Below are 15,261 nucleotides of genomic sequence, written 5' to 3'. Positions count from 1 at the left end.
TATATAAAAAAAAAGTAGGGGAAACAGTACCTATCCCATCGTTTATAAATCCGTAATTTTTAGTTGTACATACTAGAATTATCTTCTGACTGGATAAAAACTGCTTTTAGAAGTTTACTAAATACTGTATTATACTTGGTTACCTTTGGAACCAAAGAATCACAAGCAGAATCAAGAGACAAAATTTAATATATGCACACAGTTTTATATATAATGCAGCATCACACCATGTAGGGCATTTACTCTTATTTGATACATTCAAATGTTTGAAACACTTCTTAAGGCTACAAAACAGAACATAGAAAAATAAACAGGAATATATTCAACACTTACAAAAAGTGATATGATAAAGAATATAAAGTACTATTTTCCTTTCAACACTTCAAAAGATATGTATATATATATTTTTTACAAGTAACATCACAAGTGATCACATCTTCACATGCTTTTAAGTATTATTTGTACTCAGTGTAAGGCTATTACCATTTCTCATACTTAAATTTTTTTTCTAGCTCTGTAACAATGCAATTTTTAATCCATTCAAGTAAATTCAACCCCAAAGTTGCTGTTTCCCAGCATTAAGACATGCACCCACCCCTCTTCTAAGATTTTTCTAAAACTTATTATTTCAGGGGGGAAAAAACCAATTAGTAGGGAAATCTCAATTAGTGGGAGAGTAAATGGCTGACACTAGTAGCAAAACCTTAGTTCTCTGAAACTGACGTAGTACTGACTGAGGTTTTAAACAAAAACAACAGTATTTAAACATTAAGTTGGAAGCAAAATATAGTAAACAGAAAAAGTGTAGCCAAATATGCACGCTCTTCAGCTACACAAAAATGGACCTTGCTTAGTACCCATAAGTGAAAGACTAAGGTTCCCACATCTAAAACCGAAGGTAAAATAAATGAGGCATAAATAAATATTGCCAGTTTCTAGGATGGCTGAATGTTTTCTAAACCAGAAATGGTTAGAAAGGAAATTTATTGCACCAAGTCAATCATAAGCAAGTTTGCAGTTCACAGGCATTTTCATTCAACCTTGAGTCACAAAGGAAACACAATGCAGGAATATACAGTTTGCATGAAATAAGCTATATCAGGACTGTGGTTTGGAAAAACCTGCTGCCAGGTCAAGGCAGGGTCTCAGTTTAGGTCAGCCATGAAAATGAACATGGGTTACCAGGATACAGGACGAGGACTATACAGATGCTAGCATCCTGCTGCCAACAAGTACATGGAACAAGAGTTAAAGATTTATCTGAGAGGACATGAACTTGAAAAAGAGAAATATATACAATACTAAAAGGAAAGGGGCAAAAATCAAGTTTAGCAAAAGCAACAAACAGGTGAGCTTTGGTCATTCTAAATACTTGTTCAAAATGTATATGATAATAAATTGCAACTCAAAATACAAATGATTCTCACTTCTAAGTGTTTATTTTTCCCTTATATAGAAACATAATATCTCATGTCAACATACCATATGACTCAGTTAAAATGGACAAAAGCTTGCTTGGCCCTAGTTAGACCGCAGTGTAAGGCAAAATCCCCTCAACTAATACATTTAAAACAAACATAAAGAAAAAAAAACTGACCTTCATGCAAAGACTGATAATTTTAAAACTAATTATCAAAAATCAGAGTTCTTTTACTCCAGAGGTCACCAACTAAAGTACCATCTGTAAAGTTCTCTTTCAGCACTGTTTCCATCACGTCCTGGAGGTAAAATATGGGAAACAGGAAGCAAATCAGTATTTCCTTCAGGAACCATACAGAGTATTCTGTTACTCAACTGAGGTAAGACAGAGTGACAATGAAGAAATGAACAGTATTCTTCCCTATCCAATTTTTAGACATTTCTAGAAGAAACAGAAGATCAAATCCCAATCAAGAAAATGAAAGACATCGAAAACGGCAATTTCTTGTAGACTCCTGAGATTAAACTTATATTGAACTTTTAAATCTGGTCATTATATCTAAACGTGATTTCCATAAAAATTATCAGGTAAGCTAATCCTACATACAAAAAGCATGAGCTGAAAGTGAAGGACCTTCTCATTCCATAACAACGGTCAATGTCAAGAAAAGAAAAACAGCTTAAGCAGTACCTTCCCCAATTAATCGCGCTTAGAAGGTGACAACAGAAATTCCTTTCAAGAGCTTCTCAAGAATTTTTTTCTTTTCCACACAACCATGTTTTTAAAATTTTACCTAGCACCATCATAAAATATTATCTTTCAAAGAAAGTGCTCTCTAAAATCCTATGTTACAAAACATCTAAATGCTAATCACTATTTGAATCAGCAGTTACACAGACATTAGGTAATTAAAACAACACAGAGGTAAATAACAATTATTACAGTACTCTGGAGATTCACTGAGCCTAGCTGGCATCCAAACATTTCTGTAGGTTATCAGAGAACCCAGAAAACTCATATGCTTCAGTTTGTCAAATTCAAGTGAATTATATTTGCTTTTAAATTAATTTGCTTCAAAAAAATTCTAATTCTGGCTAGATATATTACACGGCATGCAAAGAGAAATTACTACTTTATTTGCATAGCACTCAAACTTCCTGATCAAAAGAACATAAAAAGGGGTAGATTTTCATATTAATATATACAAATAAGATATACAAACTACAGTCATTTATATAGTGTAACACAGATGAATGAATACTGTGTTAATTCAGAGTCAAATCTCCAAATGAGAACGGAGTGCAACATGCAAAGGAAACTTCTAGTGAATACTGCAAAGACTAGAAGGAAGCAGGACCAGAAACATGTTACCCAAAGGATAACAAGCTAAAAAATACAAAGCAAAACCATTTTCTAGCAGCATCCTCTAGAAAAGAACTAGAAGTCACAATCATCCTTTTTTTTGTACAATAATTCCAGCTGTCACAAGTTGAACATGCAAATGTAAAGTGATACACATAATCAATGGTGCAAAGAGAAAAACAAAACATAGTAATTCTATAGAAACCTGTCAAGCTAAAAATGTTTTAACATTTCTTCTCACAAAATATTTAAATCTGTCAGTGCATTAGTGTTAAAGTGGCATTAAAAGACTTCTGCAGTTTTAACAGATGCAGATTATTTTCAAAATGCATAGCATCTACGTTTCTTTCGAGTAGGCACCATGATATTGACACCAGTGCTAAGAATTCTTGGTGGAAACAGCCATTTCATTAATTCCGTATTATTTCTTAAACATCTGTTCTTACATGTGATCTTAAGTTCAACAAATACTCACCAAAATTCAAAAATATACCCTATTAATATTAAAAGAACTATATACAACATTTCTAAGACACGGGTTAATAGGCTGCCTTATGTGTAATATTAAAGAGAAGACATTATTCAAGTTTGACAGATATTGAGATGAAAGGCCTTTGGGTTGGAAGCATTTCAAAAAACAACAGTGTTTTAGGCTAAGAATTGTTTGAGCCCAGTTTACGACTAAGGCATTGCATAATAAAATATACATTTCTATTTGGTGCAATGTTATGTTTTGGAATCTAGTGTGTCAAATGGTATATATTCTTGTCACTTTAGTAAACACTATAAAGCACACATTTCCAACATTTGAAATTAAACTTACATAAGGAAAAAAACCAAACACTAAATCTATAATGTTTTATATTAAGCTGTTTATAAAAAATACTTTAACAAACTTATTTTCTACTTTTTATGGGAGCAGTCACCCGATAAATATAACAGATTTTAAACAAAGAAAAATGGCAATGCCAGGAATTCACCTGCCCCCTTGAACACATATCCAAAATCTCTTGTCCAGGGTGGGAGTGAGGGTAATGGGGGTGGGGAGGAGAGAGTTCCAATTTGGGTTTTTATTTTAATGTATTTTTAAAGCCTTCAGAAACATTCTACCTAAGAAAGGGTTTTTGCTCTAACATGCTGCAGCAACAACCATCAAGTATGCTGTCCTCGATGGCCATCTCCCATCCCTGATCTCCTTCTATCCCCCCTAAATGGCCGTCCTCTGGCATTTCGATGGTACTGACAACCTTCATCTCGGCTTCTGCTTGGCTGCCCTTTCCAGGACTCCTCACCTCTTGCGTGTTGATATGCTCCCCTACCAGAATAGCCCCAATCGCTTTTGTACTTCCTGCCTCCATACATCTGATTATAGAACTGCTTGGATCTACCACTTCTCAGAATATTAGACACTTCGTTTTCATCTTCTGAACTCTCTTCTTTTGGTCTTTGCAGTCTGCTGTCCACAGAGTTGGCTCCACTGACTACATCAGCAGCAGTCTTAGGGTCTTTCACTTTTTCTGGTTTTTCTTTCAGACTTGGAATGGTCCTTTTAGGCTCAAGGTCAACAGGTGCAGTTTCTCTCTCTCTGTTTAGAATCTGATTGGGAAGATGAGCCTTTCCCTCTGCTACCAGAGGGATGGAACCCACTGGCAGGTCTGCCTTAGGCGTCTGGGATGACTGCTCTGCCCAGCCTTCGTGCTTACTCACACTCGCTTCAGGGAGAGAGTGTGCATCTTCCTCATGCCTGGCCTCCGGAAACCCAGCTGGTGCTGAAACTGAACTTTCTTTGGACAGCTCCAGATTTTCCAGGGATAGATCCAATTCTCTTTTCTCATCAGAGGGCACAACAACATTCTGCCTCATTACTGGATTTTCTACAAAACCCTGAAAAGGGTACCCATACCAAACATGAGGAAAGAAAGGAGGTGCAATGGGAACTGGGCCTAAGAATGGATTAGGTCCAAAGGATGGTTGTGGGAACATATTCTTGCCGCTTAGTGACTCTTCATATTCAGCATGAAGAAGCTGCCCAGAGTTTTCAGATTCAAGATCAGCCTGGTAAGACAACTGTCCATGACTTTCAGACACCTGAGATGGAGGGATAACCAAAGGTGAAGAAAATGTCGGCGGTCCAATCTCTGCTTGTGGCATTTGACCATTAACACTGGCCTCAGTCTGCATAGGAAAGTGTGCATCGGTACAGGTACAATCACTCTCGTTCTGAGCAGAAGGTGCTTCTTGGAACCAAGGATTTTGAGGATACACAGGGACAGAAACCTTTGGGTATATCCTGCAGGCTGCCAGGTAGGCCTGGTGTAGAGGGTACAGGTAAGAATGTGGGGCCCACATAGGACAACTATATGCCTAAAAGAGACCAAAAAAAAAAAAAAAAACCAGTAAGATAAACAAAAAAGGCAAAAAAAAAAAAAAAGTTTAGAGAGGACTCGAGGTAAGTTTCTTATGCCTGCAAACACCATATAATAACATATAACCACAGTTCAAGTATGAGGTCACTGTGAGATTCAACATAAAAATACAAAATTAAGTCACTGCTCTAAAACTCCATTATTTCACCTATCCTGAAACCAATCCAAAGTCCTGTACAGAGGTTGACAGGTGACAATGTAACGAACTCACCCACAGATCATCATGACCATTAATTCCATCTTTGACTACAACTGCACAGAAACGATATCCGTGATATAGAAATCAAAAACAGCCACCAGCAAGCACTTGAGCCTCCAGCTTCAAATAACTCAGTCACTGGCTGTTTGGCTCAACCCTCAGTCGTGTTCTGGCTCTACCACTAACTAGCTCACTGTGAGACCCTGTGGCAACTAGATTAACTGGTCTAGACCCGTTCTGCCAGAAAAATGCTGATACAGAAGTAGACGACCCCCAACATTAGGACTCCACAGTTCTAGGGGCCTCCAGAGCACTTCGCAAGGATTACGATTAGGCTCTGAGTCAGAGAAGTATAATACTGAAAATAAAGTACTCCAAATCCTTCCCCTGCAAAGCATCAGCTAAACACCAAAACGCACACAAAAAAGCTTACCTGATGATTGGCTAATTTAGAAACATTAACTAGATAAATATAAAATTAGGAAATGGACTGCAGTAGATGGCAAAATCAGTCAAGTCTCCTTTTATGAAATGGTCAACAGGCTGCAGCAGGGAACTTCATTTCATATTTTAACAGGCTAGGACTCGCAGAAACCAACCCAAGACAGGAGACAACAGGGCACTGACAAGGACAGAGTTCTCTAGCCCTTTTCTAAGACGAGCTATTTCTTGGCTGACCGCTTCCCACAGAATGCCTCTGCTCCACTAGCGAACACGCCACCTTCCATAGGCGTGCCTTCACGTTATTTCCTCTGATCCTTTCAACACAGAGGCAGGTGAAAGAATGCTATCCCCACTCCACGAATGAGAAATAGGTTCAGAAATACTAAATGATGTGCCAGGGCCATGCAGCTCAAAGGTGACTTAGCAGACTTTCAAACCCAGACGGGTCACTGAATCCCTCCACGAGGGCATTTCCACTGGGCCGCCCCGGGACAGGGCTGTTTCCTGAATATACTCCCAGGGTTAAATCATCGCCATTTAAAAAGAAAATTAAGCAAAAATAAGAGCCTCAACCACCACCAAAAAGAAACAAACTATACAGTACTGAAAATGCCAGTTCTTGAGATTTAGTAAACCTTTTGTCATGACTGACAAGACAATTAAGAATATTTAAATAGGGATAATTGTTAACTTAAAAATAACTTCGAAATGACAAAATGTAAATACCTTTACACCAAGATTAAAGAAGAATCGAAGAATGTTCTTATCTGAAAATAAAAAACATAATAATCACTTGCTAAAATTATATATTCAGAAAGCTTTATTTTTATTTTTTTATTTTTATGTTTTTCCCTTCTTTAATTCCCCGCCTCCTTCCACCCCTGACCTATGGATGTTGCCATTTCCTCTTAAGAACTGGATCTCTGAAGGCGGGGTGTCCCCTCTCACACGCTCGTGGCATGCAACTCGGGGGGGGGAAGCCTGGTGCACCTGGGGTATGGTCCGTGGCTCCACCTGAGGCGCAAACCCAGGACCTTCTGCGTGTGAAGCAGACCTGCTAACCACTACTACTAATATAGAGTTCTAAAGACAATTCTGCCTACTGGAATTGTTTTCTCTAGCCTATGATATAAAACATAGATAAAAACTAATGTAACCAAACCCAGGCTTTCTTACTTTAAGGTTAATTCTAGGTTCAATATGCTTTGTCTATGCTAACATCTAAGTCCCAAAATGGTTTAAATTGAGATCTTTATCTGATTTAAATTAAATTTGTGTGAAGGAAACTCAACTGTTCATTGTATTTCTTTTTTAACTTCTGTGCAGGGTTTAAAAAATTATGAAATAAAAATCTTGGAGGATAAGGGTAAAATCAAAATAAACCTAACTCATTAACAACATAAGATTAACAGGATATCAGCCAAGGTATTTAACATTAGCCAGTTTCCCCAGAGACTTGAACAGCAAACCACTGACTAATAAAATCATCCACAAAAATCCAGGTAAAGAGCATACAATCATATTGCATTACTTTCAGTTTTTCTACAAATAGGAAATTTTGCAACTAAACTTTCTTTATGGGGGGGGCAAATATTTTTAAAATTCTTTTAAAAAATATATATTGTTGCACGTTGCACTACGGTAACAGTTACTGTGTATTATATTCATTCTCTGTAATTTTTTCCTGGATGAAGCAACAGACTAGCGATGATGAAACTGAGTAAATGTTTAGTTATCTGATTTTAACATTATTAAGAATTCAAAACGTTTTTAGGCCATTTGACACAGGAGGAGGGGCAGTTACCAAACATACAAAAAAACATAATTCAATCAAACACAAGCAGAAACAGAAGAGAGTGAATGACTAATAGTCAAACCTCTGCTGTCCTTCCCAAGGAAGACTTTTGGCTTACTCAGCAACATGACCTCTGACCTCTACTTATATTTCTCAGTTAGGTAGAACCTGTATCAGTACTTGATAAATAAAATCAAGTTGGACTTTGAGAAAAATCTCACCTTTAGGCAAGTCCTCCCCAGTGTGACACAGTGAATAAGGTGGTGCAATGGCTCGATCTCCCTTTTCATTGTAAGGAAACCCAGGGTAGAGTGGGTCTTGGTAAAGGCTCAGTGTCTGAGGCAAAGGCATCAAGGGCTGGTTAACTGCCTGTATTGACACAGGAACTGGAGAGGGTGTTAAATGAGCTTGGGACACAGCAGAATCAGGTCCAGTGGTCAGAGTCTGTGTCACTGACAAAACGGGGATTTGCGCAGGGACACCTACAAAAGAGAAGAAGTCACAAACTATAAAAAGGTGAAGATAATTCTCCTGTACAAATGTTAAGTTTACATTAAGCTAAAAAGTAAAGAATGCTATACAACTGACATAGCTGGTGAAAAGGTGTGTACTTAATCTAAAGAAGTGCTTTTATGCCAACCAAGGACCTTCTTGGACACAGGAGGAAATGAGCCCAGGAAACAAGCTTTGTGTCAACGTCTCCTAATAATAGCTCTTATAAACATGTAGACACAGAGCCTGGCAAAGGGTTCAACAGTGTGAACCCTTAAGAGCTGGCCCATGGGGGAATGCAAACTGTGGTGCCAGTGCTGAGCAACCACAGCAACCAGCAGAAATAACCAATTCAAACATCTTGTTCCTGGGATGTTGAGGCCATATCTAAAATGAATACCAAATGAACAGGGCCCTCCCACACTAGAAGCAGAGCAAAGCACAGGATCACAGAAAACTCTGTGAGGCTCGACACAACTAATCCTACTCTGAGGTCAAGCCCTTGAGAATTTCATCTCTGATTTGGAAGTCTTTTGTTGGATGGTTCACTGGGTTTTTTAAATTCTTATCTAACCTGTTGGTCCAAAAGTTGTAGGTTCACTTGGCCAGACTGGCACAGTGGCTGGTAAAGAAGGCACCGCAGGAGTTAGATGTACCTCTGGAGAAACTAGAAGGGGAGCTGGATTTGACAAAGACACATGTTCTGCTGGCTTCTTCAAGGAGAGGGGGTAGAAAAAGACAAGAGTTCATTTTGCTTAACACTAGGTTTTAACCATCAAATGTATCTTGAGCTGTCTACCTTTTATACAAATACAATTTCTATATAAATGGTCTTTTTGGTCTTGGGGGGGGGAAAAAAAAACAGCTTAAAATTCTGCACAAATCTGATCCTAACCAGAGATTGCCTACCAAAAGTTACATAAATCACTACCAAAGTTAGAAGCAAACTCTAAAGCACTTTGAACACAATATTTTTAAGGCAAGGAAGGAAAATCATTGAAATCATCTTGAAATTCATGAGTTACTTAGAATAGCTTCTTAGAAAAGACATGCCATAGAACTATATGCTAACTGCCATGAAGGATGTTAACTGAAAGGTAAGAACTTTCTCTACTCCTGTAATAGATCAAGAATCAAAATGTCTGCTAGAACTCAGGTTCTTCATCATTAAATTTTTAAATTGGTGGTATTGCTTTTTAAATGTGTATTTTTCTAACCTCTTCATTATAGTCTAATCGTTACATTCCTTCCCATCTAGGAAATAAGGATGCACACGACTTTTTTAAAGTTTTGAAATAGAATAGAAATTCACAATTTCTCTTCAAAAATGCAATTTTCAAGCCAACCCACCACACAGGTAACTAACACAAGGTACCAAATAAATCTTATTCAAAATCAATTCAGAAGAATGGCTTTTGTCCCCCAAAATGGTGATAATATAAACAACATTCCAAAATACTGAGAATATTCTAGACTAACAATTATAAAAAATCTAACTGCACTAAAAATATGATGCTAAAATATATTCGCCCATTTCCTATACAGATGTTTTGTTTTTAAATGATCACATACAGAGCTGAGAAACCCAGAGAATGGAGCCTTCAGAGTCAGAGGCAACAGTGTACTTACTTGTTCTGCAGGAGGTGGGCACTCTAATTTCTTTGACTTTGATGGTGATGAAACTTTTGCACATTTATCATCACTAATTTTCTTTGGAAGCAAAAATAAACAAAAAAACCGTAATTTTTTAATTCAAAGACCCACATTCTATCTATGACCATTGCGGTTGCCTTTATTTTTATTTATTTTTATTTTTTTAGGCAAAGCAATCCTTGGTTGACCTCACAGATTGCAAGGACCTTGTCAGTTTACAATCCCTTATTTTTTATTTTTTATGCCTACAGCACCTGGTCTTCCAAGGTGGTCTCCCATCCAAGTACTAACCAGGCTCAAACCTGCTTAGCTTCCGAGATCAGACGAGATCGGGCTTGTTCAGGGTGGCATGGCTGCAGACGCCTTTTTTTTTAGGTTACCTTACCTGTACCTGACCGAACTCTCATGACTGGTTTTTTTTAATTACATCTGGTCTTCAAAACATACATAACTTTGCCTACACATCTTTATCATGAAACTACTGGAACATTTATTGGGGGCATGGTTTCAAACAGCACAGTCTTCTTTTAAGTCTCAATCTACTATAGAGTAATGGAAAGTAACAGCTACTTTCCACCAATTCAGACTGGTCATCATAATGTACCCGTGAAGAAATGGTTATAATTCATGAGTGAATTTTCCTCAAGCATTATCATTTTTTTTCTCTACTTTTCCACCTCCCTAACAGTTATAAATGATAAACTCAACATCTTCAATTTCTTCCTGCTATATTATCAGTGTTAAGGGAAAAGATGTAAATAGCATTTAAAACGATTACCTCCAATGTGCTTGGCTCAGGATTTTTATCCAAGTGAGTATGTCCATGGATAGAGTCTATAACAGATCAATAAAAAACACAGCATCAGCCACTAATGAGGTTTGAAGACAGAAAAACAAAATAAGATAGAGAAAGCGAAAAATACTATTTGAATTATGTTTAATCAGTGAAAAATAGTTTTCAGAGTAATATTTAACATGAACTTTAGTTTTAGTCAATTTCTCTGCTAGTGAAATATGTGACATTAAACTGCTTAATGATTTTAGAAGGGTTCTCTTCGCACATGTTTAACTTTAAACCAGTCATCTCTAGCATCTGCTTTCAAATGATGAAATAACATACCTTTATCTTTTCGTTCTTCAGTATCCATCCTCCGCCTGCTTCCTTTTCTATCACTTATATGTGATGATTTTCTCTGGACACATGGGTTGCTACTCTGAGAAGGTGACTGACTGACTGACGAGCTCTTCAAATGAACAAAACCCAATACTCTGTATTAAAGATTTACTCACAAATATATGAACTAAAGTCTTGTAATTAATCTCACTCTTCACATGTCAGACTAAATCTCTCAAAATTCATACCCTATTATCTTTACATTTCCAAAACTTCAAAAAATAGGACCTACAGTTCATATTTAACTATACACTCTATAGTTACAGGCTTATTAATAAGTCAAAGTATTAGGCAATCAGATCTTTGGTCTAAATTATTAGTAAGACTTCATATCCCCATTTCAGGAAGCCACCCTGACCAAACCTTCACCTTACAACTTACATTCTCTGTATAAAGAATAGCACCCTTCATACCAACCTTCAAAAGCCACCATTGTAGAGCCATAGTTCTTTGTGAGGGAAACACAGCCAAATGCAAATTAGCACATATTGCCATTAGGATTATCATCACTGAAACGCTACTATCAGCAAATCATATAAGCTCTGCATGAGATGCAACCTTCCAATTGGTGTAACAAAGAGATTGGAATAAGTCAGATTTTTAAGCTAAATTATCACTGAAAGTCCTTTCCTCTACTGGCACTCTGCAAGTAAATGCTGCACACAGCTAAGAGGAGGATCTCAGCCCTCCGTGACAGGTGCTTTCTACAAGACAAACCTGAGTCGCTATGAAGTCCAACACACGATTCAAACTGACTAGTCTAATGATGAGTATGAAGATTCCATTTTAACAATAAAAAAATTTCGTAATCTATTCCCACATTACAATAGTGGTATTCTTACCCTTAACTAACTGAAAAAAAGACAAAAAGCGATGAGTACAAGCTCAAATGATTTGCAGTTTATCTAAATGTTATGGAAAAATAACACATCACATAAAGATAAAATATACTTAGCATACAGACCATGCCTAAATCACATATGAATTTGGGCACTTTTCCCAATAATTCCAAAGCTCTAACCCCTGTGCTAGACTGAACTATTATTCGACATCGGCTGTTTTCAACTCATGCCACTAAACCAGCAGTCCCCAACCTGTTTGGCACCAGGGACTGGCACTCCTATAAGAACCTAATGCCTGATGATCCAAGGTGGAGCTGAGGCAGTGACACTAGAGCTGGAGAGCAGCTGAAAATACAGATGAGCTTCACTCGCCCGCCGCTCACCACCTGCTGTGCGACCCAGTTCCTAACAGGCCACTGACCAGCTCTAAAGGGTTCCATAGAGGCCAGTGGACAGAGGGCGAAGTGTGCAGGGCATAATGTTTTATACTAGTGTATGGTATAGTCAGCATCCTGTAACATTTCATTTTTTTTAATCCACTGTTGAAAAAAAGTGTCCAACCACCATTATGGATCACAGATCGTTTGATATCATTTACCAATATTTAAAAGACCGTAGGCACAGGGGTCCTAATGCCGTGAACTAAATTACCCTTCACCTATGAACCCACTTCACAAAGTATTTACTTCACTTGACATGAGGACAGTTATCTCTTGTGATTCCCCTAAAAGAATTAAGAAACTTAAAGGGACAGAACATTTCTTTTATCAGAGAAGCATCCATTACAGACACACAGAGCTAAGGCAAAGAAACCAGATTACATGTACGACTACCTCCAAGAGCAAACACTCTGAACAACAGCTCTTACTGTATGGATTATTAGGTCCTGGTATGTTCAATAAGGAACGCTGAAAAGACTTTCCTGATTTTACAGATGTTATCTTTTAACTGAATCATGAGCCTCTAACTACATATTACTTTGACTACCAAAATAAACATGTTCTGGTTCAAAAACAAATGCTTAACTACAAGTGAGCTAACTAATTCACTTGCCTCCACTCTGCCACCAACTAGTAATATATTTAGAAATCATGTACCTCAAGAAAAATGTGAAGAAGGGCAACTACATGATCTTTAAGGTACTCTTCAGTTTTAAAATTAATTCATCTACCATTAGAAATTATGGTTTAATATAAAAACTACAGTTGACCCTTGAACAAGGGGTTAAACGTGCCAACCCCTTCCACAGTTGAATACCTGCATAAATTTAACTGCAGTAGCTCTCGGTCTCTAGTTATCTGCAAGGGATTGTTCCAGGACCCCAAACGGATACCGAAATCCATGGATGCTCAAGTCCCTTATAGAAAATGGCATAGAACAGTGCATACAGTTGGCCCTCCGCACCTGTGGATTCCGTTTGGTTGAATCCACAGATACAAAATCCAAGGATGCAGAGGGCTAACTATTTATCGAAAACGATATGTGTATAAGTTCAAACCCATGTCGTTCAAGAGTTAACTATATGTTAAGGATAGACTTCTAAATAATAACTCTTAAGATCTCTTTCGATACATACAGAAAGAGCTGGGAAAGCTTGTTCATCTCTGTTTTGAATCTCATAGAGTAAACGAGATTCTTCTATAGCTTGCTTCTCTCTACGTTCTTCCGGGGAGAGGCCAAAATAGTTAGATTCTCGACTCGTGTGATCAAAATCCTCAGCTCTCTCACGATCAGGTTTTCTGTCAAATAAAACAATCTTGTCACAAAAAAATAAAACAAATGTATTGAGTATCTAAAATAAAATAACCCATTTAGCAATACAAATACTTGACTAAATTTTGCTACACTATAACATTATAGAACTTTTGGCAACTTGATCAATAAATATTTAGCAAATGGAAGCTACTATATCATCACCCAACATTACAGAGTCAAAAAGACAAGTTTACAATAGGAAGGAGGAAAAAAGAAAAAGAAAACTCATTTCCTTTGTGATACAGAAATAATTGGTTTTTTTCCCTTTTCATTGGAGCAGAAATGTAAGCACTGTATGTATTTCTCTACTCTCTTAAATACTTTCTTAAAAATTTGCTTTCAAATAAAAAAGAAACCTGTCACCCCAATAAATTTAATAAAGAATAATAAGTAAGAGAAAATAAAAATGACCTCTAACAATAAAATAAATAAGCCAAGGAAAGAGAATTACTAGTTCAGGTCTCAAAAGCATTCTAATTTTCTGTTCCAAGTAAAGGACAACATTCAAAGGAGACACCAGGACTATCCTGCTTTGTGATGACACCACCTAGGGAGATGGAAACCTAAAAAAAATTAGAATGCTCCAGGCTAAATATCAGGTACGCAGGTGAGATTGCTATCATTGTCTTAATAAAATTTTGGTCAATGGGTGACAAACAATTCATGACTAGAGCTTAGTAGCCAATGACATAACCCTAACATTTTATATAGCTTGCAACCAGTACAGGCAACGTGAATACTATTTCCGTGTACCTAACAGTTCTACAACAAAGGAAAATGAAAATCCAAAACCTACAGGAAAAATACATTGTCACTATACAAAATGATACAATCTTCCTAAACACTGGGAAGGACACAATGATACTATCTGATTTTACCTCTAAAATAGAGAATAGCCATTTTATCTCGTAAGTCACACTTAAAATCACACCCTAATTCTAACAGGGCAGATGTCAATCCCAAGAGTACTGGGAAAAAAAGGCAGGGAAGGAGCAAATCTGGACCCTCATAATCTTAGACTAGTCCTTCTCGAACCCCAGGGGTGGAAGACTCAGCAAAAACTAGGAGCCTCTATAAAGTTAACAGGATGTTACTGCATGTCCTACTGCCCAGAACTATCCATTACCCTCACCCACCAGAGAGAGAGAATTGAATCCTTCCTATTTGCACCTAGCTGATTAGGGATATTCAGCAATTGAAACCACATATAGAAATCCCACTCAGTTTTTTATTACACTTTTATTTTCTCTAAAGGAAGAGACGATATCAATGAGGAAGAAAGGAAAAGTGAGAGGTCATGAAGGTCTCATGCCCAACATTATAGTTTTTTTACTCTATATATAATTAGAAGAATTCAAAACTGATGTGATAAATACTAGAAAGCCAAGATAAACTCTAATAGTCCACTTAAATCAAGTGGACTGTTGGTTATAAAATTGTAAACTTTGACTAAATTTTTTTTTAGAATCTCAGTTTAAATATCTAATCAGCAGCAGTCTCTAAATTTGTTTTTATATAGTAGTAAAATCCACTCTCATTCCCACAGCGGAGAAGGCATACTAACTGCAAATACAACTTAGGTTCCTATGTAATCAGTCACAATGCCAAAATTCTCTAGAGCTTCATGTCTATGTACTACTCACTGCTTTCTGTCATCAAATGTTTTTATGAGTAATATATAGCTAACACATAAAAAAAG

At 37.1% G+C, this 15,261-nt stretch overlaps 1 protein-coding gene and 1 pseudogene across 1 annotated transcript in view; both read right to left on the bottom strand.

Moving 5' to 3' along the window:
• Nucleotides 1-171: 171 nt before the first annotated feature.
• The window catches only part of OTUD4 (OTU deubiquitinase 4), a 41,071-nt gene continuing 25,981 nt past the window's right edge, over nucleotides 172-15,261 (bottom strand). The window contains exons 14-21 of the mRNA XM_011359422.2: nucleotides 13,384-13,546; nucleotides 10,912-11,035; nucleotides 10,570-10,625; nucleotides 9,768-9,848; nucleotides 8,713-8,851; nucleotides 7,868-8,128; nucleotides 6,578-6,618; nucleotides 172-5,146 (exon numbers count right to left, since the gene is read on the bottom strand). Coding sequence (XP_011357724.1) covers nucleotides 3,935-5,146; nucleotides 6,578-6,618; nucleotides 7,868-8,128; nucleotides 8,713-8,851; nucleotides 9,768-9,848; nucleotides 10,570-10,625; nucleotides 10,912-11,035; nucleotides 13,384-13,546 — 2,077 coding nt within the window. The 3' untranslated portion in view covers nucleotides 172-3,934. The remainder of the gene's footprint in view (nucleotides 5,147-6,577; nucleotides 6,619-7,867; nucleotides 8,129-8,712; nucleotides 8,852-9,767; nucleotides 9,849-10,569; nucleotides 10,626-10,911; nucleotides 11,036-13,383; nucleotides 13,547-15,261) is intronic.
• Nucleotides 10,034-10,152, bottom strand: LOC111739150 (annotated as a pseudogene).

Source organism: Pteropus vampyrus, unplaced genomic scaffold (assembly GCF_000151845.1).
Source record: "Pteropus vampyrus isolate Shadow unplaced genomic scaffold, Pvam_2.0 Scaffold47, whole genome shotgun sequence".
Lineage (NCBI taxonomy): Eukaryota > Metazoa > Chordata > Mammalia > Chiroptera > Pteropodidae > Pteropus > Pteropus vampyrus.
This window is presented reverse-complemented; position numbering and strand designations above follow the sequence as displayed.